The following is a 26,980-nucleotide window of genomic DNA, read 5'->3' on the forward strand; positions in this document are numbered from 1 at the left end:
AATAGTCCAAAACTGGAAACAACCAGATTATGGATAAATATATTGTGGTCTGTTCCTACGATGGAATATCACATAGCAATGAGAATGACCTGGCTATTGCTACTGCAGTAACACACACCAGTGGTGCTCAGCAGGGAGTCTCCAGGGGACCTCTGGCTCTGTCTGGAAACAGATTTGGTTGTCACAGCTGGGGAGGGTGGCATTACTGGCATCGAGTGGGCAGAGGCCACGGATGCCGCTCCACACCCTAAAAGCACAGGACAGCCCCACAACAACAGGGCCGTGGGTGGGAAGCCCCATCATAGATGAATCTCGTCAACATAACGCTGAGCAAAAGAAGCAGAACCCTTCAGTTGGGGGCTCGAGTGCCCGAAAGACAAGCTAATGTCAAAGGTCAAAGCTGGGACTCCACGATGCGCCTGAGTTGTCGTTCTGTTCAGGGCAGACACCAACGCCGAGGGCAGGGGTCACTCAGGTGCCACCCTGGAGTCCCTCCCCCACATTCGTCTATTCAGATGCCCTGTCTGACCAGACACGTATGCTGGCGTCCAGTGACCAAGTGCCCCCGAGACAGTAAAATAGGCCCTTTGGGAGCAGAAGGATTTTGCTGGGGTCAGAAGGGAAAGCTTAACAAAACCAGCCAGCCCTCTGGAGGTTACCGGGAAGGCTGAGGTGGCAACTGGGCCCGAGACGAGTCACCCCACGGGCCCACCAGGCCTGGCCCCTGTCTTCTCACAGCGAGGTTCCAGAGCCCGGGTCAGAACCCAGACTGGACTCACGAACGTTCCACTCCAGCTTGCCCTGCAGCCTGACCCTCAAATTAACTGACAGGACGTGATGTACTGGAAAACGGACTGAGAGAAGTCAAGATGGCGGCGTAGGCAGACTCTGAACTCACCTCCTCCCGTGGACACAGCCAATTTACAACTACTCATGGAAAAACTACCCCTGAGACAGAGCTGAAAACTGGATGGGAGGAACTCCTGCAGCAACGGACAATCCTAACTGAGGTGGAAGAGGCAGAGGCTCCCTTCTGGAGAGGAAAAACGCCGCCTTCGCAAGCCGCCAGCGTCACGGCCGCCGGGAGCAGCTCACAGGTACGCAGCCCTCCCTGGAGGCGCGGGGCCCTGAGCCGGGAGCGCCCCCGCTGTGGGCATTGGGTGGACCCAGCACAATCTAGACAATGGCATAATATCTGACTTTGCCTGCTACTAAAACATTGAGGAGAACCCCCAGAAAAGCTGGTTCACAAAGAAATTAAAACTGGCTCTTAAAGGGCCCACGCGCAAACTCACCCGTTTCAGAAAGCAACCTAAAATCACCAGAAAGAAAGGTGCACAGGGCTGTGGTGAAAAGAGACTCGCCTAATAGGCCCTGAGTGCATCTCGGTGAGGGGTGAGACCTCTCCAGGGACTGGGACATTGGCGGTGGCCATTGTTGTGGCCTGGTGTGGGCGTGCTGACACAGACACCATTGGAGTTCTCCCTGAGGCCTGCTAGCCCAGGGTCTGCCCCACCCGCTAGAGCACCGATTTAATCCAGCTCAGCCAGGGCAGGCAGCCTACCCTAGAGACTGGCCCCACCCAACAACAAGCCCTCAGGCAATGTGTGGGCCTGCATCGATTGGTGACTGGATTCTCTGCAGCCTGGCAACTGAACTGACTTCAGTGGGGCAGGACATGCACAAGGAGCAGGTGGAGAGTGTGGGGCAGTGGTGGAGTGTGTGGGGCTCCCGCCGTGGAGAGACTGGGTCCGCTTTGGGAGGTTGGGGCACGCACACGGGGCAGGACTGTGTTGACTGTGTGTGTGGACCAGTGGGCGGCAGGGCTTGTCAGCTGCAGAAGACTTGTGCTTCTCAAAGACCCACATAGGGGGTTTGCCCCACCTTCCAAAGACTGAAACAATTGGGTGCTCCCGTGTCTGAGGCCAGCCCCACCCAGCTGCAATCCTCAGAGAGCTGACAAGAGACCTAAAGGCTGGAGGCTTATAGCAATTGTAAGGCCCTGAGCCTAACAACCTGCCACGCTGGGGACCTACTCACTTAAAAGAAATACTGCAACACAAATGTGGTATTAGAACTTGCAGCCAACTGTGCTGGGGCTCACCACACCTGATAGAGAGACTGAAGGGCCCACAACAACTACAAACAGCTGAGCATTACAACAGCTGGCCAGGAGCATAACTCGGCCTCCCTGGGTGCCTACAGGGAGAGCAAACAGGCCACAACAGAAGGACACACGTAGCCCACATAGGGGTCACCCCTGGAACATTGAGAACTGAGGGAAGCACACTGGAAGCCTCCTAAGGCATCACTTACATAAGGTCACCTACCCAAGAGCAGGAGGCGTAGCTGACCTACCTAATATGTAGACACAAGCACAGGGAAAGAGGCAAAATGAGGAGGCAAAGGAATACATTCCAAGTGAGGGAACAGGACGAAACCCCAGAAAAGGAACTAAGTGAAATAGAAATGAGCAACCTACCCGACAGAGAGTTCAAACTAAGAGTGTTAAGGATGCTCACTGATCTGGGGAGAAGAATAGATGAACTCAGTGAGAATGTCAACAAAGTAATGGAAGATATAAAAAAGAACCAATCAGAAATGAAGAATACAATACTGGAAATGAAAAATTCACTAGAGGGACTCAAAAGCAGAGTAGAGGATACAGAAGAACGGATATGCGAGCTGGACGAAATACTAGAAGAAATTACCCAAGCTGAACAGGTAAAAGAGAAAAGAATTAAAAAGAGTGAGGACCATCTAAGGGACCTCTGGGACAACATCAAGCGCACTAACATCTGTGTTATAGTTGTCCCGGAAGGAGAAGAGCGAGACAAAGGGGCAGAGAATCTATTTCAAGAAATAATAGATGAAAACTTCCCTAACCTAAGGAAGGAAACAGACATCCAGGTACAGAAAGCATAGAGAGCCCCAAACAAGATAAACCCAAAGAGGCCCACACCCAGACACATCATAATCAAAATGTCCAGAATTAAAGATAAAGAGAGAATCCTAAAAGCCGCAAAAGAAAGTCAAGTTACATACAAAGGAAACCCCATAAGGTTATCAGCTGACTTCTCAGCAGAAACCTTACAGGCTAGAAGAGAATGGCACGATATATTCAAAGTGCTAAAAGGAAAAAACTTACAGCCAAGAATACTCTACCCAGCAAGGTTATCATTCAAAATGGAAGGAGAGATCAAAATTTTCCCAGACAAGCAAAAATTAAAGGAGTTTGTCAACAAGAAACCAGTGCTATGAGAAATGTTAAAGGGACTGATTTAAGGGAAAAAGAGAAGAACATATTCCATGATGAGAACGTAATAGATACAAATGCATAAAAAAGAGGTTAGGTATGACATCAAAAACATAAAAGGAGGGAGGAGGGGAGTTAAAGAGTAGAGCTTTCAGACAGAGGTCAAACTAAAGAGACCATCAATTCTGTAGAGAAGAAGAAAGGAAGAGAGAAGGACTACTACAACACTGAGGAAAAAAAAAAGTTAAAAAATGGCAGTAAGTACATACTTATCAATAGCTGCTTTAAACATCAATAGACTAAATGCTCCAATTAAAAGGCATAGGGTGGCTGAATGGATAAAAAAACAAGACCCATATATATGCTGCATACAAGAGACACACTTCAGACCTAAAGACACTCATAAACTGAAAGTGAAGGGATGGAAAAAGATACTCCACGCAGATGGCAATGAAAAGAAAGCTGGGGTAGCAGTACTCATATCAGACAAAATAGACTTTAAAACAAAAACTGTAAAAAGAGACAAAGAAGGGCATTACATAATGATCAAGGGAACAATCCAACAAGAAGATATAACACTTGTAAATATCTATGCACCCAATGTAGGTGCACCTAAATATATAAAGCAATTATTAACAGACATAAAAACAGAAATAGACAGTAACACAATAATAGTAGGGGACTTTAACACTTCACTTACACCAACGGATAGATCATCCAAACAGAAAATTAATAAGGAAATATTGGCCTTAAATGACACACTAGAACAGATGGACCTAGTAGATATATACAGAGCATTCCATCCAAAAACCGAAGAATACATGTTCTTTTCAAATCCACATGCAACATTCTCCAGGATTGATCACATATTAGGCCACAAAACAAGTCTCCATAAATTTAAGAAGATTGAAATAATACCAAGTATCTTTTCTGACCACAACGGTATGAAACTAGAAATCAACTATAGGAAGAAAATCAGAAAAGCCACAAATACGTGGAGATTAAACAAAATGCTACTGAACAATGACTGGGTCAATGAAGAAATCAAAGAAGAAATAAAAAAACACCTAGAGACAAATGAAAATGAAAATACGACATGCCAGAATTTATGGGATACAGCAAAAGCAGTTCTGAGAGGGAAGGATAGCGATACCGGCCTATCTCAATAAACAAGAAAAATCTCAAATAAACAATCTAACAATGCACCTAACGGAACTGGAAAAAGAAGAACAAACAAAGCCCAAAATCAGTAGAAGAAGGGAAGTCATAAAAATCAGAGCAGAAATAAATGAAATAGAGACCAAAAAAAAAAATAGAAAAAATTAATAAAACCAACAGCTGATTCTTTGAAAAGATCAACAAAATTGACAAACTTTAGCTAGACTCACCAAGAAAAAAAGAGAGAAGGCACAAATAAGTAAAATCAGGAATGAAAGAGGAGAAATTACAACAGACACCTCAGAAATACAAAAGATTACAAGAGAAAACTATGAAAAGCTATATGCCAACCAATTCGACAATCTGGAAGAAATGGATAAGTTCTTAGAATCATACAACCTTCCAAAACTGGATCAAGAAGAAGTAGAGAATTTGAATAGACCAATCACCAGTAAGGAGATGGAAACAGGAATCAAAAACCTCCCCCAAAACAAAAGTCCAGGACCAGACAGCTTCCCTGCTGAATTCTACCAAACATTCAAAGAAGACTTAATACCTATCCTTCTCAAACTCTTCCAAAAAATTGAGGAGAGGGGGAAGCTCCCTAACTCATTCTATGAAGCCGACACTACCCTGATACCAAAACCAGACAAGGACAACACAAAAAAAGAAAATTACAGGCCAATATCACTGATGAACGTCGATGCAAAAATCCTCAACAAAATACTAGCAAATTGCATACCACAATACGTTAAAAAGATTATACACCATGATCAAATGGGATTTATTCCAAGTATGCAGGGATGGTTTAACATTTGCAAATCAATCAACGTAATACACCACATTAATAAAATGAAGAATAAAAATCACATGATCATCTCAATAGATGCAGAGAAAGCATTTGACAAGATACAGCATCCATTTATGATAAAAACTCTGAATAAAATGGGTATAGAAGGAAAGTACCTCAACATAATAAAGACCATATATGACAAACCCACGGCTAATATCATCCTCAATGGTGAAAAACTGAAAGCTATCCCTCTAAGAACAGGAACCCCACTCTCACCACTCCTATTTAACATAGTACTGGAAGTCCTAGCCAGAGCAATCAGGCAAGAGAAAGAAATAAAAGGGATCCAAATTGGAAAAGAAGAAGTGAAACTGTCACTATTTGCAGATGACATGATTTTATATACAGAAAACCCTAAAGAATCCACCAGAAAACTTTTAGAAGTAATAAATGAATACGGTAAAGTTGCAGGATACAAAATCAACATACAAAAATCAGTTGCATTTCTATACACTAACAATGAAGTAGCAGAAAGAGAAATTAAGAATACCATCCCATTTACAATTGCAACAAAAAGAATAAAATACCTAGGAATAAACTTAACCAAAGAGGTGAAAGATCTGTACACCGAAAACTATAAAACATTTCTGAAAGAAATTGAAGACGACACAAAGAAATGGAAAGATATTCCGTGCTCTTGGATTGGAAGAATTAACATAGTTAAGATGTCCATACTTCCTAAAGCAATCTATAGATTCAATGCAATCCCTATCAAAGTTCCAACAACATTTTTCACAGTAATAGAACAAAGAATCCTAAAATTTATGTGGAACAACAAAAGACCCCGAATAGCTAAAGGAATCCTGAGAAAAAAGAACAAAGCTGGAGGTATCACACTCCCTGATTTCAAAATATACTACAAAGCTATAGTAACCAAAACAGCATGGTACTGGCACAAAAACAGACACACAGATCAATGGAATAAAATCGAAAGCCCAGAAATAAACCCACACATCTATGGACAGCTAATCTTTGACAAAGGAGCCAAGAACATACAATGGAGAAAAGAAAGTCTCTTAAACAAATGGTGTTGGGAAAACTGGATAGCCACATGCAAAAAAATGAAAGTAGACCCTTACCTTACACCATACACAAAAATTAACTCCAAATGGATTAAAGACTTGAAGGTAAGACCTATAACTATGAAACTTCTAGAAGAAAACATAGGCAGTACGCTCTTTGACATCAGTCTTAGCAACACATTTTCAAGCACCATGTCTGATGAGGCAAGAGAAACAATAGAAAAAATAAACAAATGGGACTACATCAAACTAAAAAGCTTCTGCACAGCAAAGGAAACCATCAACAAAACGAAAAGACAACCTAACAATTGGGAGAGGATATTTGCAAACCATACATCTGATAAGGGCTTAATCTCCAAAATATATACAGAACTCATGCATCTCAACAACAAAAAAACTAACAACCCAATTAAAAAATGGGCAAAAGACCTGAACAGACATTTCTCCAAAGAAGATATACAGATGGCCAACAGACACATGAAAAGATGTTCAAAATCATTAACTATCAGGGAAATGCAAATCAAAACTACAATGAGATATCACCTCACGCCCGTCAGAATGGCTATAATTAACAAGACAGGAAACAACATATGTTGGAGAGGATGTGAAGAGAGGGGAACTCTCATACACTGCTGGTGGGAGTGCAAACTGGTGCAGCCACTATGTAAAACAGTGTGGAGATTCCTCAAAAAATCAAGGATAGAACTACCATATGATCCAGCTGTTCCACTGCTGGGTATTTATCCAAAGAACTTGAAAACACCATTGCATAAAGATACATGCACCCCTGTGTTCATTGCAGCATTATTCACAATAGCCAAGACTTGGAAGCAACCTAAGTGCCCATCAAGGGACGAATGGATAAAGAAGATGTGGCATATATACACAATGGAATACTACTCAGCCATAAGAAACGATGAAATTCAGCCATTTGTGACAACATGGATGGACACTGAGGGTATTATGCAAAGCGAAATAAGTCAGAGGGAGAACGTCAAATACCGTATGATTTCCTTCATTAAGTAGTAGATAATAACAACAACAAACAAACACATAGAGACAGAGATTGGATTGGTGGTTACCAAAGGGGAAGGGGGGAGGGGGGAGGGTGAAAGGGATAATTTGGCACATGTGTGTGGTGATGGGTTGTAATTAGTATTTGGGTGGTGTACATGATGTAATCTATGCAGAAATAGAAGTATAATGATGTACACCTGAAATTTACACAACGTTATAAACCAATGTTACTGCAATAAATAAAAAATTAACAACAAAAAAAAAAGAAAATGGACTGAACAATACCATCACGTGTCCCAGGAACGTGGGCCGGCACCTTTGGTGGGCTTTCCTTGGCACAGGCCTGGGACGGGCCTGCTACCACCATCCCCTGGAGACCCCTTGGAGCCCGCACCCTACACTGTGCCTCAAGGCCTTGGCCCCATTGTCAGAACGAAACGGTTGCAGCCTCTGCGCCACGCTTCCCTCTGCAAAGGGAGAGACCATCTGGGTGCCCCCCACGTTTTTTCTGGGCTCCCGCTCACCCCACACAGCCCACCGTGAGGCCTCCACGAAAAATGCTTCCCATGGGATGAATCATTTTAACTCAGAAAAGTATGCCTCCAAAAACGTCCTCTGAAATGTAAAAGGCGACCTTCAAAAGCAAAACCCCAAACCCCGGAGAATGCTGGGCTACCACAACCCTCAATTACTGTCCTCTGCTGGAATGATACAAATTCCTCCCCACCTCTCTTCAAGACAAGAGTCTTTACTCAAAAACTTTCTTTTTTAAAAATAGCTCCAGTAACCAGCCATTAAGACAGGAATTGCGTTTTAATCCACCCTTTCTTTTTCTCTGGTTTCTAAACCGGCACCTGTCTGACCTCACAGAAGACAAAAATGTAGATTTCTGTAAAATGCCCAGTGATCGCACCAAGGGCCGCAGAGCCCAGAGTTCAAGCTGCAGTGGGGAAGCTATAAGAAGTGTTTCTGGAAGACTGGCATCCCCCAGTGCTCACACCGTCTTCTGGACCCGTCAAGACACTCCTGTGACAAGAAAGCACCAACGACCAGAGAAAGACAGTGTCACAGAGAGCCTCTGCTCAGAACCTTCTTGAACAAAGAGATGCCCCTCTGAACACTCTCTCCTTAGGTTCTCCTGTCTGGAAGGCTGAACCATGTCCTTAGGGGAAAAAAAATGTGTTTCCAAAAGCACAACAACACTCCATTTCATCAGATGCAGATTTGCCAGCCATTCCTGAAACCTAGCGGCTTTCAACACCACTTGAGGCCATTCCCCACCTCCGTCCAGCCAGGACCTGGGTCACAGAGAACACGGGCTCACCCGGCCAGCAGAGCTGTCTGCACCTGTTTCCTTCACCCACCCCTTCCCTGGGCCTCCCCACTGTGGGGCAGGAATGGGCTGTCATTCGGGGGCGGCTAATTCTAGGCTTAGCTGCTCCCCAAACCACTATTCACCTGGAAGATACCGGTAGTGAGATGTTCAGTCTGTAAGGTCCATTCTGTAGTCCCTGTGGTTGACAGCTCATGACGCTCTATCTCCAGAACTGAGTTAAACACACACATGGATCACAGGAGAGGTCAAGGGGAAGGCATCTGGCTAGAAGCGTCGTTCTCAGAGTGGTCTCATTTGTAGAGATTGACGTTCTTCTCATTCTCTTTGCTGTCGTCACTCCACGGCCCCTGAGCATGCCAGGGGGCAAAACAAGGGAGGAAGGAAGCAGGCCCCGGGGAGGGGTCCATTTGCAAATAGACACAAGCTTTCTGGAGAACCAAGAATAGAGGCTCTACCTCTCACAACAGGAAAATACAGACACACAGAGTCATTCACTCCAACAAATGGTAATTGTGAAATATTGGAAGCAACTCAAATTCCATATGCATAAGAGGAGTTGAATAAACCACATGATGGTTGAGTAAATCCACCCAGTGGAGTACTATGCAGCTGTAAAAAATGTGGATGATCTCCATGAACGGGTTTAGATTGACTTCCAGGATACACTGTGAAGTGGAAAAACTTCAAGGTGCAGAATAGCACACCACCCTTCGTGGAAGAAAGAAGGAGATGTGAGAAAACATATGTGTATCTAGTCCTTTGGCACAAAAGAAAGACAGAAAGGAAAAACCAGAAACTAAGAGCACTGCTTACCTAGAGGGCATGGGTGGGGAGGGAGTGGAAAGAACGAGGGATGCAAGCTGCGGGGGGTGGGGTAGGGAGGCACCACTCCTCTGAGCACACCTGCCTGTGTAGACTGGACCCTCAGGACTATGTAACAGACTAGAATTGGGGTGTGCCCACAGTGGAATACAAACAACCACAGGGAATCTAACTGTATCACAAATGACTCATAAAACCCTCCGAAGGGAATGGGGAAGAAAAGAACCAACCTAGGTAACTTTGGAGAACGGCATTTCAACTGCACAGTATAAGGTGAAGACGAAGAGACTGAACGAATACTGTCCTCCAGTAAGCGCCTCTGCTCCCACAGGGGTGTGGGTTAGCAATTCTGGAACTCCTCTACATGTGTACCGGGCTCAAACAGATAAGTATTGAGAATAATGAGGGCCAGGTTTCTAACTTTTAGAGAAAGAAAGGCATAAGGAAACGAATCCAATGAATCCAGCTGTCTCAGATTGGAACCGGCTGTCAGAATGAACTCACATTTTTTAACACACACACGCACACACGTACAGATGGATAGATACAGATAAACATATAGATGTGTGTGTTTGCTTGTGTGAGTACACACGTATATTCTCAGCTCTGCCTGCTCGGAGGATCGAGAAGCAGTGACACCCAAGTAGCAATGAGCACCCCAGATCCTCGTTTCTAAACACCATTCTCCAACAAAACGAACCAGGGCTCCTTGGAAAAACAGTTGATTCCATGAACCTAGACTATCTTTAATGCCAGAAAGTAAGGAAGGACTCAAAAAAACGAGGAAGATATATCAAAGGGACACAGGAGCCAACGGGGGAGAGCTCCCAATGGTCAAAGCAAGGACAATTTGAACAACAAAATACATAATGATAGCACTGGATTACAACCTGTGGAATGAAGTAAATACCCGAGCCATATTGATATAAATAACTAACTGAATACATGAATAACAATTTGTCCTTGTCTTAGAATTCCAATTAACAAATGCAGAAGGAATGATGGAAATACAAAATCACCATTAGGCAAACACCACAGTAATCATTTTGCAGGCAGCAGCCATCAGTGGAAGCTAAAATTCGTGGAGAAATAAAGGGTAAAGAGAAACGAGATAAAGTACAGTATGTTGTTTCATGGTATCTCCCCCACAAGACACTTATAATCTGCAAAGGGAAAAACAATAACTTCTTTTAGTGGATAAACCTGGCAGACACCACCTCGACCAAGTGATCACAGTGAGCATCGCCAGTGATAATAAACAACATCCTGTACAGACTGTGTTACAGACAGAATTGTGTCCTCCACCCCCCCAAATTCATATGCTGGAGTCCTAACCCCCAGGACCTCAGGATGGGACTGTATTTGGAGATGGGGTCCTTTAACTCACCTTAAAGAGGTAAGTAAGGTAAATGAGGCCATACCAGTGGGCCCTAATCCAATAGAACTGATGTCCTTATAAGAAGAGAAGATCAGGACACAGACACTCACAGAGGGACAACCACATGAAGACACAGAGAGAGAAGACAGCCGTCTACACACCACAGAGAGAGGCCTCAGGAGGAACCAACCCACCAACACCTGGATCTCGGACTTCCAGCCTCTAGAACTGCGAGGAATAAATATCTGTGCTCTAAGCTGCACCCTTTGTGGGACTTTGTTATGGCAGCCCCAGGAGACCAAGAAGGCCTGATATGATGCAATTAGAAAGGCACAATCTCACTTCTTGTCAAAGACTCATCTGCTCCACCTAATCCTGAGAAAACCTCAGATGACCCCAAGTTGAGGGATGTTCTGTAAAACAACTGGCCTGGACTCTTCAAAGTGTCACGGTCGTGAAAGACAAAGAGGCGAAGAGCCTCATGGACAGAAGGAGCCAGGGAGACACGAATGCTGTGAGAGCCCGATGAGAGCCTGGACACGAAAACCCTAAATGGGAAAACCGAGGACATTCAAAACACGGCTCTAGGTTAGTTACTATCACCACTAACTTCCTGGTTTCAATAATTGGACTTTAAAAGATTAACATGAGGATAAGATGGGAAATCTGTCCTATTTTGCAATTCTTCTTTAAGTTTAAAATCATTTCAAATAAAAAGATTCAAAAAACAGAGGTTGTAAACTGGTGACCTACTGGCCGAATTCAACTCAGAGATATATTTTGGCTGACAATGTTAAAAGCAAATTTGAATTAGCTGCCAACAATACAAATCCAGGCATATAATTTTAAATCCAGATTTATGGCTTCCCTTCAAAAATTAGAAGTTGTGGCAATACCCCTGAGGAAGCCGGATCACACACTCTGAATCTCGGGACCAAAAGCACCCGTGCCCGACGCCACGTTCTCACGCTGCGCGGCTCCAGGCCCGGCCCGCTGAGCCCCGCCGGAATGCAGCACCTGGTTTTGAGAAAGTGCCAGATCCTGGAGGCAACGGGACCCAGCACTCCACAGGAGAGAGCCGGAGGCTGCCCTCGGAGCCTTGTCCACAAGCACCATGGACATCTTTGAGACTCAGATGGAAGTCTGGGTTATAGAATTTGTCGGTGCTTCTGGTATGCGTGGTCCACAGCTTGGGGAGCTGCATCTCACATTTACACGGGGCAGTTGTCATGGTGCATGGTGCATGCCCTCGGCAGGCGTTCCTCCCTCAGGTCCCAGCCCCACGTGTGTGATCCCAGGGGATCTAAACCTACATCCCACCACCCTCTGGGTGGGCACACGACCCACACAGGCCAACTGACACCCTCGCTCTCTCCTGGGGCTTTGCGTCTTGAATAGGGGACACAGGCACAGACACAGAGGCAGCACCCACTCACCTCGCAGGGCTGAACTGACACCACCAGCCCCCGCCTGGCCCTGACCACCGTGAGCTGAGTCCCCCTCAATCCTGTGAGCTACGAGGTGTCCTTCTGGAACACCCTCTTTGCTAAAGTTAGCCAAGGTCGGTTTCTGTTCTGGTAACGAAGACCACAAACTGAACAAGAGCCGACTAACCCATGGCAAGTGTTATGACCCCATCTTCCCAACATCCAAATGGAGGCAGAGGGCTGATCGCACCCCCGAGGTCACACGGCTGAGATATGCGGAATGAACGAACGACTGAATGTGTGAGCGGATGAGCAAGCACGCGGAGGACAAATCACACCCTCGTGTTCACCTCTCATCCTTTCATGATGCAGATGTTTCTTCACTACTGCCTACATCGCTCTTACTCTGAAACGACTGCAGATGGGCAACTCCAGTCCCTTCCACACCAGGTTCCCACTGTGAATGGCAAAGCAGCCACTCTACCTGGAGCCTCTGAGCCAGTGACCGCTGTCCCCAGCCCTGCCTGGCTTCCCCCTGCATCGCAGCCGCGGCAGCTCCCGCTGGCTCACTGCTGAGGGGAGCGGGGCAGTCACGAGCCGGAGCCCCCATGTCTCTGCAGACGGCACAGCCTGTGCTCTGACCACGTCCTGTCGCTGCACCCAGCTCGGTCCCCAGGGGTGATGTCAGAACGTGCACAAGGGGCGACCTTCCATTTGGGACAGTTCCTGGAGTCCTCCTGCTGGAACATCAGCCAGGACCGTCGTTGGACTCAATGCCTTCCAAACATTGTGACAGTCCTGACTGATGGCCTGTCTGTGGGACTGAAAGTTGTATGCACAAAAGCCCGTTTGATGAATGAATTCTAGACAACAGCAATCAAAACTGACAGCACTTAGCTCCTGGAGATACTTATTTTTGGTTTTCTAATTCTCAAAGTTTCCAAAGAATCCACTTCTCTCGGGCCTTGCCTCCTTCTAGGGAAGCAAAGTTTTCATTTTCATTGACCAGAGACAGGTGACAGTTCAATCTTGATTCTGATTAAACGCTGTGAGCAATTTTCACTGACCAGAACACCGCAATTTCTGGCCCGTCTTCAAGTCAGAAGACTCTGGCACCTGCTACGGGGAGAGCAAGCACGGCGGGGAGCTGCCTATAGACTCGGGCCGGGGCCCTTGGTAACGTCTCAGGGGCGGTGTGGTCTGCTCTCCGTTTCCATCCCCCTCAACTGGACAGTCGATCGAAACAGCATCTAACCAGCCGCCGCGCTGCCCAGTGCGTGGTCTGAGCTGGGAAAGGTCGCAGTTCGACGGGCTCGCCGGAGCCGGACAGGACGCTGGGAGGAGCACCAGGAGCCGGTTGGCAGAGGCCGACGCCTCCAATTGGCACCACTGGGGTCGGCCAGGGGACAGGGGTCAGAAGCTGGATTATTGATGGTTTGGGGAGCAAAGAATGTAAAAATAGCAACACACTGCGATGGCGTCTGAATACTGGGCTCTGATGCGAGGGCTCAGTGCCAGGAGGTTCTGAACAAGACGCTTAGAGAGCAGGAGCCCCGCCACACTGGCCGTCACCATCTGTCTGACCCGGTCCCGCCCGCAGGCCCACATGGAACCATAACGAGCACTGGGGTCTCAAAGCGAAGCCCCTCGGTATCAGGCGAGAGGACTCTGGTTTGTTTTTTTCTTTTTTTGGACCAGTAACTGACTCGAGTTGGTTTCCTAAGAAAATAATGAGTTTGGTTTTTTTCGGGTTTTTTTGTTTTTGTTGAGGAAAATTCGCCCTGAGCTAACATCTGTGCCAATCTTCCTCTATTTTTTAGTTTGTGGACCACCAGCACAGCATGGCTGCTAACAGAGCGGTGTAGGTCCGCATCCGGGAACCGAACCCGGGTTGCAGAGGCGGAGCGCACTGAACTTAACCACCAGGCCATTAGGGCCGGCCCGAGATTGTTTTTTTAACATAGGGATCCTCATGGCATGAGATAAACGGATGGCAGAACATCACTGAAGAAATGGGCTGAGTAGGAAGACCAGTGAGCAGGCCCGCTGACCCGCGGCACTGCGTCACTTTTTGTCTCCTTGGTTGAAAAGTCTCCTTGGAAGGCTCTAGAAGGACCCACCCTCTAAAGTACAGTTTGGATGGGGCGGCATCGCGGGGAAGGGTGTTCTGCAGCAGGGTCATGGGGGGATGGTGGGGGAGGCGAGGGTTCTGTGGGGCAGAAGGTGGGGCAGCCCCGTTTTGAGGAAGGGGAACCGCGGAGGGATGGGCTGCCTGGGTGGGAGAGCAGACGAGGGGTCCTGACAGTCAAGTCCCCAGAGACAGGCCCCGTCAGAGGGCGATGGGAGGGAACCATGATAATAAAACAAAATCACTTCCCACTCTTCAGACCCCAAGGCTCACACCAGCCTGGTCTCACAAGGACGGGGTGTGCGTGTGTGTGTGCGTGCGCGTGCTGGGTCTGGTGTGTGTGTCTGTGGGTACGTGCGTGTGGGCACATATGTGCACGCGTGAACACACTGGGTGTTTGGACACCACAAAGCCCAGCATTTGAGCCACGAGTCTTCCACCCTCAGCACCTCCCTCCCCTTCCTGCGCTGTCTCATGCCTCAGTCTCAGGACCCGCTCCTCAGCACCCCCAGCCCAGGCACAGCCCGGCCCCGACATCTGCTGTGACCCACAGGTTCCCCCTTCACCAGGCAACTTCCAGCTCAAACACACACCAGCTCCAGAGTCTCTCAAGAGAAGCCTTCTCTGCCTTCCCACACCCTGACGACAGAGCGGCACTAGCTCCGTGCTGCATTATAGCACTCTCACTGTAGAAGCACTAAAAACGCCTCTGCCTCATGCCAGAACCAAATTTCCAACACAGCTGAGCCCACGGAGCTCATCCTCCTGCTTAGTGGCATTCTCACAAAGGTAGCAGGGGACAGGCCTCCGCCCCAGCGACGAGCATTCCCTCCATAGAACGAGAAGTCACACAAATATACACAAACAACAACACAGCTCTGGGACAAGGCTGCATATATGCTGCGGCTGACCACTCAGCATCCAATCCACAAATGTTTATTGAGCCCCTGCTCTGTGCCAGAGCTCAATGCAAGGCTTTTGTGAGGAAAGGATAAATGATTCTACACTAGGTCCGGGGCAGCTTCTCAAGAAACACACAGGCTGGCTGAAGAGATTGTCGATTTGCACAAATAATTGTAACATACGGTCCTCGGACGTGGTACCAGTAGAGTGCAAGGACGGCGGGGAGGAAGGGGCGCTTTTGTCTGGGAAGACCAGCGAGGGCTCGGCGGAGGTGGTGGGCTGGGCCCCAGAGACGTGGGGGTAAGGCCTTCCAGACTAGGACAGGGGCACACACAAAGACGGAGTGGCCAGCCGGGCCTGGGACTTCGAAGGACAGCAAGAGTTCCACTCTGCTGGAGGAAGGCTCCTGTGGAAAGTGGGATTGGAAGGGTCCGCTAGAGATCTGACCGTCAGGCCCAGAGTTTAAATCTTTCCTCAGGGAAACCTGAGTCTCTGAAAGATTTTAAATAGGTGAGTAAGACCGCCTGGTCTGTGTTCCTGGAAGGTGAGTCTGGGAACCTGCTGAGAATGAAGCAGGGAGAACAGGCAGGAAGCTTCTAGCCCTGGCAGAACCAGATTGGCAAGAAGCCTCTGCAGCAGGGGAGGGATTGAGGGAGGCGGCACGTGCGAGGAACACTCTGAAAGTAAGGTCACAGCTGGTCCTGCGAAGAGCGCAAAGACCAGGAACCCAGGATGGCACCAAGGCTCCAGAGGGGAGGAAGACGGGGCACAGAGGAAGAGCAGGCGTGGGGGACGTGCCCACGCTGGGCACCTGGAGCCTGGAAACAGGAGCTCAGGGTGGAGGCCAAGGGGAAGACGTGGCTATGGTCACCAGTGACACCTGTATGGAGGTGGTGGCTGAAATCACGGCATTTCCACGAATTTAGAGAAGTAAACATCCATGCGGAGGAGCTCAAGGAATACCTGGTGTGGGGATGCAGTGGACACGGGGCCGTCAGGGACGGTGGTGGGCCGGGGAGAGACATGTCCTGGAAGCCAAGTGGGGTGGGGACAGGCCCTGTGGGGGGCACAGGCGTCAACGGGGTCTGATGCTGTCCACGCATCAAAGACAAGGGAGATCGAAAAGGGAAGGGCCCTGGCCTGGGGAAGCCGAGGTCTCTGGACACTTGAGAACAGTTTTGCGGTTTGAAAATCGATTTTCAGTAGTTCAAAGAGTGCAGAGGCACAGTGTCACACGGCAGACCCCTAGAACCTGTGACCCAGCCACGCCACTTCTGGGTACACACCCAAAAGGACTGAAAGCAGGTCTTGAAGAGATATCTGCACACCCATGTTCACGGCAGCGTTACTCATGAGAGCCAAAAGGTGGGAGCCCCCAAGTGTCCATCGATAGACGGGTGGATGAACAAGATGTGGTCCACACAGAAAACATATACTTGATGGATATGAAAATGGAATATTATTTAGCCTTAAAAAGGAGGAAATTCTGACACACACACTACAACATAGATGAGCCTTGAGGACACGATGCCAAGTGAAATCAGCCAGTCACAAAAAGACAAACGCTCTATGATTCCACTCATAGGAAGTCCATAGAGGAGTCAAATCCAAAGAGAGAGAAAGTAGAAGGTGGGCACCAGGGGCTGGGAGGGGAGGGGCAGTGGGTGTTTAACAGGGGCAGAGTTTCAGTTTTATAAGATGAAAATAGTTCTGGAGATGGATGGCGGTGATGGCTGCACAACAACGTCAATGTACCTGATGCCACTGAACTGTACACTTAAAAATGGTTAAGATGGTAAATTTTATGTTATGTATATTTTACAACAATTAAAAAAATTTTTTTAATGTTTTGTGATTTTCAAAAAGAGAGAGAAAGAGAGGGTGATGGGGGCATTCTCAGGTGGGAACTGTTTGCAGGCAGATGGAAAGGATTGGTGGAGAGGGAGGGATGGAACCCACAGAGAGCTCAGGGCCCGAGGGAGGCAGAGGGGAAGGAAGGTTCTTGAAGAAAGGTTAGCTCTGAAAAAGAGGAGGAAAACATCTTTCCCCAAGAAAGGAGGGAATGACGAGAGGGCCGGTGAGAAACCAGTGAGAGGGAAGGGTGAAAGTGGTCCGTGGAGCTGCCTGGGGGCACAGAGAATGTGGACACGGCCAAAGATGTGGGTAGCCCATTGGGTTCTCAGGGAACCAAGAAGGGGCTCGAATGTGTGGGGACGGAGGGGTGTGGGCAGGGGAGCCAGGGGCTGCAGGGAGACTAAGGATGATGTCCTGACGCGCCTCCACGTCTGCTCTGAGGAGGGGATGAAGAGACAATTACACGTGGACCATAAGAGAGGCTCCGAACACGGGGCCGGCACACGGTGGGCCTTCAGTCAATGTTGGCGGAACGGGATAGAGCAGGACGGAATGGAAATCCTGGAGGGAAATGTGTTTAGCATGACTTCAAACGACCAAAAATATCTCCAGGTCTTTAATAAATTCCTTGAAAAATCACAACCCTCAGGTGCTGAAGGAACACCATATCTCAGGCCATAATCCTGGCACAGGAAAAGCTGCGCTTCTTCAAAGGGCATAGCACATCTGTGTCCCCATACCCTCGTCATTCCTTCTGCTGACACAGACACAGTGAGCGCTCGGGAGGCAAAGCCACGACGTGGCAGGATCAACAGTCATCACTCAGAACAAAAGTGAAAAAATGGTCCATTCTGGGCTCTACAGTGTTTCTCAGAACAAAGTTCTTCATCTCAATAACGGCTGTTATCAAGATAAACAAAAACCGGCCGATTTATGCCCCTCCTCCACAAAGAACATTTACTGTAAATCAGAAATACCCACGGGCCCTGCACACGCAGCTCTGGGAGCCCCCTCCAGTCTCCGGGGCCTTTTTACGCAACGTCCACACCATGAGACCAATCCTGAAAGCCACCAGAAATAATCCCCAGAGAAGGAACTCTCGGGAGAGAAAAAGCCAACTTGGGCAGCACCAACGCCGTCTGAGATTCATATACAGACAACAGATGCCCCTCCGTGCGAAACCACATCAAAGGACAGAAACACGGAGAACTCGCCGGGACTCACCAGCTTGTGCCTGAGACGGACGGTGACCAGCGGGGAGCCCGACAGGTTCCGGGAGAGTGCGGGCGGCGGGGACACCTCCAGGGAGATGAGGAAGCTGGTGGCTGACAGCAGGCAGTCTTGGTAATTCGCCGCCTCAGCAATCCTTGGAAAGAAGTGAAAAATTACTACAAAACGGAAAAAGGGGGCAGGCCGCTAGAACCAGGGTTTAGAATTTAACGTAAGCCTGATATTTTTGCAACTGGACTCTTTTTTGGATGGAATTGTGGTTTCTATCACCCAGCACCCGCTGTTCTCTGAGGCTTGGCGCGGGCACCTGGAGATGAGGCCTCCTACGCCGTGTTCTGACTCTGCAGCGTGAATTCTGTCATTCAGTGCCTGCTCTCTTTAAGGTTTGATGCCAGTACCACAGGGGAGACGGGGCCCTCGACCTCACAGAGTTTATGATCCCGTAGAAGAAGCGGGAGACAGCCCAGGGAGTGGGAAGAACAGGAAGGTCAAAACAAAGGGTTTGAATCTCAGCAATTCCACTTACTCTGCTGTGTGGCCTCAGGCAAGTGACTTACCCTGTCTGAACTTTCACCTCCCTAATTATAAAACGGTGTGATGAAGAGCAGTGTGGTGGACACTTGTTGTCTTCCCGCCCAGTATCCGTTCACTCTTCTTCTGATAAAGGCCCCTCAGTTTCCCTCTAGGCGACCACTACCTTCCGCACTCCCAGCTCATGTGCTTTGTTGTTGACTCCATCCTCGGCTCAGGAGTAAACCCTGCCATCCAGGCCTGAATCAATCATGCACGGCATTCCCAGGCCACAGTGATTGTTCAGAAGTAAGCACAGGATCCAGCAAAATCCAACGAGATGCAACAAGATTCAGACAGAAAATGCTGGGTCACAGATTCTCACTTCTCTCTGCTACATGTCAGCCCTGAAGGATGAGGTCCTGGCAGCCGCTTACAATCATGAGGGGAGAGACAGACCAAGAAGGGAGCCCACCCCAAGGAAGACCTGGGATGGAGCCAAGTGACATCAACTGGATGCTGGATCAAGCTGTTCCTGAAGCCAGTGTGGCCACGCACCTTTCAGCGTACATGACCCAATAAACTCCTCTTTTGCTTAAAACAGCACAGGCTGGGTTTTCTATCACTTGCAACTCAATCAAAAATATCCTAACTGACATATATGGTACTTGTCTCGTGGAGTTACGAGGTTGAAATGATATTCAGGGCCAGGACTTGGGTGAGGCAAGCAAGGAACCTGGGGTGCAGGATTTGAGGAGGTGCTCACATGGATCTGGCACATGTGGCATTCGAATGACTCCAGGAATGAGCGCCTCTCTGAATTCTGTGTCCTAGACGCCTGTGTGCCTCACCCTAACCCTAGCCCTGCCTGGCGTGCAGAAGGTCACCAGCAAGCGTCTGCCGCATGAATCTGAATTTTGGACGCGACGCTAGAATGCCTGAGACGTGAGTCATCTGGCCCCCACTCAGGTCACCCAGTCATCTGCTTGTTTCTTGCCTAATCCGGACCTCGTGTGCCTCCTCTTTGTTCCCCAAAGCCTGACGGAGGATTCTGCGTCTTACATGTGTGGATGCCCATAGAATCGTCCTCATAGCATCTAACAGGTCTCTGGGAGCTGGGTGCACCATCCTCTTCCTCCCTCAACTAGTTTTACCTAATCGCTAGACTCTAACACCGTATTCAGTGATGCTGTCCTGGGGAAGAGCCAATGGGGCCCACGCAGCCTGTCACCCCGCCTCTGCACAAAGTCCCCTTACACGTGTCCCTGAAAAAAAGTAGGCCCCCAGAAGCACTCAGAAATATTCCTGGAGTGGTAGATATGAAATGTCTACAAACCTAACACCATAGAGAAATAATTCCCTAACGGCTCCTTCCTTGGAGCGAGAGGGTATTTCCTACAGAACATCGCCCAGTACCTGGGGCTGCAGCAAAACAGTCACTGACCCCTCGGGCCTGCGAGTGTCATGCAGGTTGAAAGCCCGAGGAGCCACCGTAAACTCAGAAAGCCTCCCTTAACCACATTAAGTCTGATTATTCTGAGTACTCTTCTAAATGAAAATTTCGTTGATCCAAACCAAAAGCTAGAAGACACACGTGGAATAAGACACACAAATTAAAAAGAAAAGAAAGCCCTGAAAAGAAAGTATCACTCAGCGTTTCTCAACCATTTTTTCATGATATCCCCCTAAAGAGTCTTTTTAGACATTTTTATCCTAACCAACGCCCCCCATGAAATTTCCATACTGCAGAGATACAGTATATCTGCTTGTGTTCTGTGCCTCTTTGCAGAGCCACAAACCACTGTACTATCTCAGACTCTTTGCCCCCAAAACCAATCTTCACCCATGGGGTGATGTCACCCCACTGAGGATGCGTGGGGTTTGGCCACTGCAATAGAGAGTGAACATCAGCTCGATGTCACCGGGGACCAAATCAGGTCCAAGACAGAGAGGCCTGGTCCCCAGTGGCCTGGCCCACCTCGACCAGCAGAGCAATTCCAGAGACTCCAGGGAGTGAGGAGGTTCCTTAGCTCAGCCCAATGTCCGCCCAGACCCACTCTCACCCATGTCAGGTGTCCCAATACCTCGGGGTCACATGTCCCTCTGCAGAGCTCCATGAACTCATCGTGTATGCATGCCACCAAACAGAAATAATTTTTCTAGAAAAAATCAGGACTGTCACATTAGCCAGCATAAAAAATCGGATCCCTGAGCATAAGACCCTAAATGTCAGCATCATTTGTCACTCCCTCCTCCTTTCCCTCTAACAGTGGTCCTGTTGGCCATCGTCTCCCACTGGAATGTAAGCCCTCTCAGGCCTGGATTCTCCATTTTGTTCTCTGCCCTCCCAGCTCCTAGAACCACGCCTGACGCATGAGAGGGGCTCAATAAATGTGTGTTGGATGGATGAATGAATGACTGAATGAATCTACTCACAGGCAGACAATGATGACTTAGATCAAAGTCATAAGGAAAACATATGGAAAAAATTAAAGGAGAACTTTCTATCCACAGACTAAAGCAAGGCCAGAGTGGATTCCTGGATTCCATGCCAGGAACCCGTGGATTCGACCAGACGTGGTTCGGTAATCACTGCATTTCAATGGGAACTGCCACCAGACTCACCAAATCAAGACGAGGCCAATGGACTACGTGGCCTCCTTAGGGGCATTTTTACTCTGAAAGAGAGCAATTGCCCAAATACGGGCAGGTTTACACTGATGGTCTCCAGTGACTCAGACTTGTCTCATGCAGACAAGTGAGGCCCTGACTTCTGGCCGGGTTGGCCCCGCAGAGAGGGCGCCTGGTGCCAGGCCAGGGTCTCTGGCCGGGAGTGGTCCACAGCCTCAGCACAACCCACCCAAGTCAACAATGACAAGCTATCAGATGGACTAAGAAATCACAGTTTATTTTTCAGGTCTGATAATGGCATGTAGTTACTCTGTATTTCTTAAGACTCTTTATCTTTTAAAAATAGAGACTAAATATTTACAGATTAAACTACTATTTGCTGTCAGAGATTTGCCTCAAAATAACTGGAGGGGCCCGGGCGAGGGAGCAGGATGTACGGACAAAGCACAGACGGCCATCGGTTAGTAACTGCTGTAACCGGGGGATGACCATCTCCCTGTTTTTACAGAACTTTAAATTTTTCATAATAAAAAGGGGGTTTTTTTAATGATTTCATTCAATCTCTCTGATACCTAAATGTTAATAAGGGTTTCACTTTGTTTTCATAAATCTGACCCAGATCTGATTTTTAAAAATCTGTTATCTCTGGAGCAGTAACACTTGGAGACTGGGCTGTCTACCACTTGGGATTGACTGTCCCACACTCTGACCACACCTTTGCCAACAGCCCCTCGATTAATTACACTTCCCCAAATCACCCACCCGGCCCCTGGGGGACCTGACTGGTACGAGCCGAGGTCAAGCTTGGCGATCTTCACATATCTCAACACATCTGAGCCCAGACCACCCTGCTGGTCATCCCCTCCTGCAGTCAAAGACAGAGAGGATTTCAGACGACAGGACTCTTAGGGGTAGACCGGGGGGTCCTGAAATCTGCAAGGGAAACACTGGGACTTCCCGGCACATGTGAGCTGAGCTCTGGCGCTCGGGCAGCAGAAGTCAGCACACGTGGACCAGGACAAGGGGCAGTGTGAAGAGACCGTGTAGAGTACAATGAAGTCCCCACGGGTAACCAAGCTGTGTAGGGAAGTAAAAAAATCAAAGAAGAAAATATTCCCTAGTGAATGAGCTGCTTTTGTAACTAGTTCCCACTGGACCACAGCTTCCTGCTGAACCCTGGGGTCTATCCTCACCCGTCTGTCAGAGAGCGGCGCGCTCGCTGACCGTCAGAGGCGAGGGTCCACGGTACCCTGGAACACCACGCAAAGGAAACTCGGAATCTTGTGAGAGATGCTTCATATCATGACATCCATGAGGGTGATCTTGGAGCGACTTGAGAGAATTCTCTAGTGAGACGCGCAGCCTCGGGTGGATTCAGACAGAACATCCACCAGGATAAGGAAGGCGACTTCCATGGGCTCTCCCGCTGCTCAGAGAGCTGAGTCCTCTGCATCAAGTGCTGCAGCAAGGACCTTCCAGAGGAAACTGCAAGAAAGACACTCCCTGCCTGAGCTGGGACCTGTGCTTTTCACTGTGTCTCGTGAAACAGTCCAGCCGACAGAAAATCTGCTACACGCACTACAGTGAACACACTTACACTCTTCACCTGTTTCCCAGCTCCTTCCATCTTGCCACATTCGCTTTACCCAGCAAACTCACACTCTATACACACACACACACACACACACACACACACACTCTTTCTTTTTTGCTGAACAGTTAGAAAGTATATCCTGACAATCTTCCCCTAACTAACGGGTACCTTCTGAAAACAAACACTGCCGCCTACATGGCCATTGTGCACTCGTCGCGCTCAGGAATTTAACAGTCAGATGTCCCACTGTCCCCACCGTGTCCCTCAGAGCTCTGCTCCTTTCTGACCAAGGGAAAGATCCCGCCACATTTCCTCAGTCTCCTCTCGTTTGGAACTTTCCCTGCTCCTTTTTCTTTCCTGGCATGGACATTCAGTGGTCCAAACCGAAGTTTTCCAGAACGTGCCTTCCTTTAGATTTGTGTGACTGTTTGCTCACAAGGAGCCTCAGGTCATGGTCTGGGGCAGGATGACCCCTCAGGCCGTGTTAACTGTTCCCCCTGCTCCACATCGGCGACACAGGACATCGATGTGTCCACGGCTGACGATGTCGAGGGTGACCAGTTGGTTGAAGTGCCACCTGACACCTGTCTCCACGCTCGGGTACCTGTCTCACATGTAATTAACAAGTACCCTTGGGGCGGCATGAATAACTCTGAATAACCCTTCCCCGACTATGCCTCACCCTGTGGTACTAACGTCCGCTGATGATTTTGCCCGAATCATGACCACATGAGAGCTGCAGATGGTGACTTTCTGACTGTCCTCCCTCCTGCCTCGATTGGCTGGCATTACTCCATAAAGAATGACAAGTGCAGACATTTAAGCCAAGTCAAAACCTCCGGGAACTTAGCCTTCTGAAGCACGTGATAGTCGGTCAACGAGACGCTGAAACCCAGAGACTTGAGTCACAGCCCCGCCTCTGCCAGCCGGCGGCCTTGCAGCCCCGTCCCTTCTCTGGTCCTGGACCCGTCTATGGAGGAGGAGTGGGAGCAGGCGACTCTACTGTCCCTGCCCACTCCAACCCCGGCCCCATGGTAAGGAACCGGCTGCCCCAGTTGCTCACCTGGCACAGTGTGAGCATCCATAAGAGCCGAACAGTCCCCATCGTTACGGGGCCAGGGAGAGCGAGACTCGAAGGCGGCACATCCAGGCAGCCTAGCAGGGACAGGCTAATCCCCCAGGACCTGTGGCCGGTCAGAGGCGCCCCCGGGCAGTCATCACTCGGGCCCCTGGAGCAGTCTCCCCAGGGCTTGGCGTGGAGATGGAGAGCTCACCCAGCCCTCACCCTCGTCTTCGTGCATTAAATTCATATGCTGACTCCACCCCGACAGGGCGATGTAAAGGACATTACGATTCCCCTGCGTCCTTTCACTCTCACAAAGAACCAAGGATGTGCGAAGATTACAGTACATGATACTCAAACGGAAGGAAGTCAGTTGTAAAGGCAAGTGCACTGTTGGTACAGCCCACCCCGTGCCCTCCTCTGACCTAGTCTACACTGCAGAAGTGAACACGACAAATACGGGGCCTGTACTTGATGAGCTGGGTGGGTGATTTTTTTCAAGGTTAATGTTGACAACAAGACACCTTTGCATTAAGTGCTGACTTGAGAACTTCACCTGAGCTGAAAATTCAACACGAAAAATATGTCCTCATCATTGCAAAATAACTCTGTTTTGACTTCAGGAAAACAACTGAGCACTGAAATTGGCTGCTGACAGAGTTCACAGGTCACTGGGTGCTAAGGCGAACAGGTAGGGAGCTGTGAGGGGGGCACTTCTGCCCGTGCGGTCGCAGAGCCCCCATCTGCAGGAGAAGGGGGAGCCAAGCAGGGTGACTGGGTCCTGAGGCTTCTGAGTCCCTCTCTGTGGACACCTGGGCAGTGAGGACGGCGGAGGGGAGGGGAAGGCCGAAGCCCTTGGGACAGAGGGACCGGAGCCCCATCTGCCAGGCTTCCAGCGCGGCCTTGGACTCCCCGAAGCAGGGCCCATGCGGCCTCTCCCCCGGCCGCTGCTAGCGCTGACACCGAGCGGGCGGAGCAGGGCTGTGCAAATAGAGGCCTGGTCAGCCGCCTGGTTTTGTAAATAAAGTTTTACTGGCACACAGCCACTCCCATTCCTGTGCACATTGTCAGGGGCTGCTCTCACGCTTCCAGAGCAGACTGGAAGTAGTTGTGACAGAGACATCATGGCCTGTTAAGCTGAAAATATTTACTATCTGGCCCTTTATGAAAAAGTTTGCTGCCACCTGGCTTGAGTCCTGATTCGACTTGGTCACCAAGAATTATCCTCTGAAACGTGTGCATGTGCCGACTCTGTAACCAGCAGCTCTGCCTTTTCTTTTTCAGGGGGAAGGGGAGCTGCAGATAGTAGTACAAACCCCATTCTCTTGCTCGTTCTGACCCCTGGCCCACAGAAGGGCTCAGCTATACCTCATAAATACACATTTCAAGTATTTCACTGAAAAATCCATTTCAGTCTGAATCTTCAGCAGTGAGAGCTATAAATAAATACAGAAGGGCCAAGGATGGGTCCATTTTTCATTCATAATCCCAGGTTTGGAGAAAGTTTCCCCAAATAGTTGAGAAGGCATCTTTCAGAGGAAAAGAGATCTCATTTTCCTCTGACGATTTCTCTGAAGAATTCTGGAACTCCCGCACAAAGAGCGACAAGCCCCCCCTTCCGTAGTTACCAGGGAACTTGTCCGAGCACAGCCTTCCCCAGGGCACGCGGACCCAGAAGACGGCTCTCCCTGCAGGTCTACAGCAGTACCACCACCGCCTTCTTCCCTGCTCCACCCTCCCCCCAAAGGTCTAGGACCAGGAGCTGTTTCCCCCCATCCCGGCGACGGGAGAGGAGCGCCATCTGAGAAACACATGATATCAGGGCTCAGGTATTTGCACTATCAGAAGGTATTTATCGTCTATCTGTAGGCAGTAGACGCTGCTGCCTGCTTTCCATCACGGATGAATCTAAGCCCCAGCTGTAGGGCCAGCATCTGGAACTCACCCCCGTAGTTCCTTGCAGAACTTGCAGGAACGCCCTTCCTCATACCAGCGGCTTTCCCAGGCTCAGTCCCAGCAGGGGAGGGAAGCGGAGCCTCCTCAAGGCCCTGGTGGAGGTGCTGTGTGGCTCCTTCTGAGATGCTGCGCTCTCCAGGCACCTTTTCCAAGCCCCTGCTCTGGGCCAGGCACTGTGCCAGCCGCCAGGGAACAGAGATGGACAAGAGCCTCCTGCTGCCCTCCGCAAAGCCCCAGTGGGGGCAGATATGCTGCCGTCAGACACGGCTTCACCCTCAAACTCTAACTGCAGAGACACATCCCTCGGGCCCACACCTGTTGGCACTTCCTCTGCACGGCCTTGGCTCTGCCTCCCTGCCCCCTGCCAGGGACCCCAGGAAAGAGGAGGAGTGGAGCCCTCCCATGACATCTCTGCCTCCTCTAACCTCTCCTTGGGGGAACCAGCCCCTCCCTGTGGTCTGAGTAGGGCTGACCCACCCCTAAGTATGAGGGGATCCTATGAGCAGACCTGGCCAAGGAGACAGCAGGATCCTCTGACCACCATGACTAGGGGCCAGGATGGGTTTTCCACAGGAAACAACCTCGTTGGTTCCCACACGTGGGCACACTTGGCCAATGAGAGAGCAGCATCCTCTGGCCACCACGATTGGGGGGCCAGGATGGGCACATGACCCAAGCGGGCCAATCGCAGCCCTCCCTGGTTTTCCACAGGATGTCATGTGAGCAGACCTGTCCAATGAGAGAGCAGGATCCTCTGGCCACCATGATTGGGGGGCCAGGATGGGCACAATACCCAAGCGGGCCAATCGCAGCTCTCCCTGGCTTTTCACGGGTGCATTCAG

At 49.3% G+C, this 26,980-nt stretch overlaps 1 protein-coding gene across 3 annotated transcripts in view; it reads right to left on the minus strand.

The window, feature by feature from the left end:
• Positions 1-26,980, minus strand: part of ADGRD1 (adhesion G protein-coupled receptor D1) — a 158,290-nt gene that overhangs the window by 88,086 nt on the left and 43,224 nt on the right. For all 3 annotated transcript variants that reach the window (XM_058531223.1, XM_058531222.1, XM_058531224.1), the window contains one exon: positions 18,379-18,520. In XM_058531223.1, coding sequence (XP_058387206.1) covers positions 18,379-18,520 — 142 coding nt within the window. The remainder of the gene's footprint in view (positions 1-18,378; positions 18,521-26,980) is intronic.

Source organism: Diceros bicornis, chromosome 35 (genome assembly GCF_020826845.1).
Source record: "Diceros bicornis minor isolate mBicDic1 chromosome 35, mDicBic1.mat.cur, whole genome shotgun sequence".
In the NCBI taxonomy this organism is placed as follows: domain Eukaryota; kingdom Metazoa; phylum Chordata; class Mammalia; order Perissodactyla; family Rhinocerotidae; genus Diceros; species Diceros bicornis.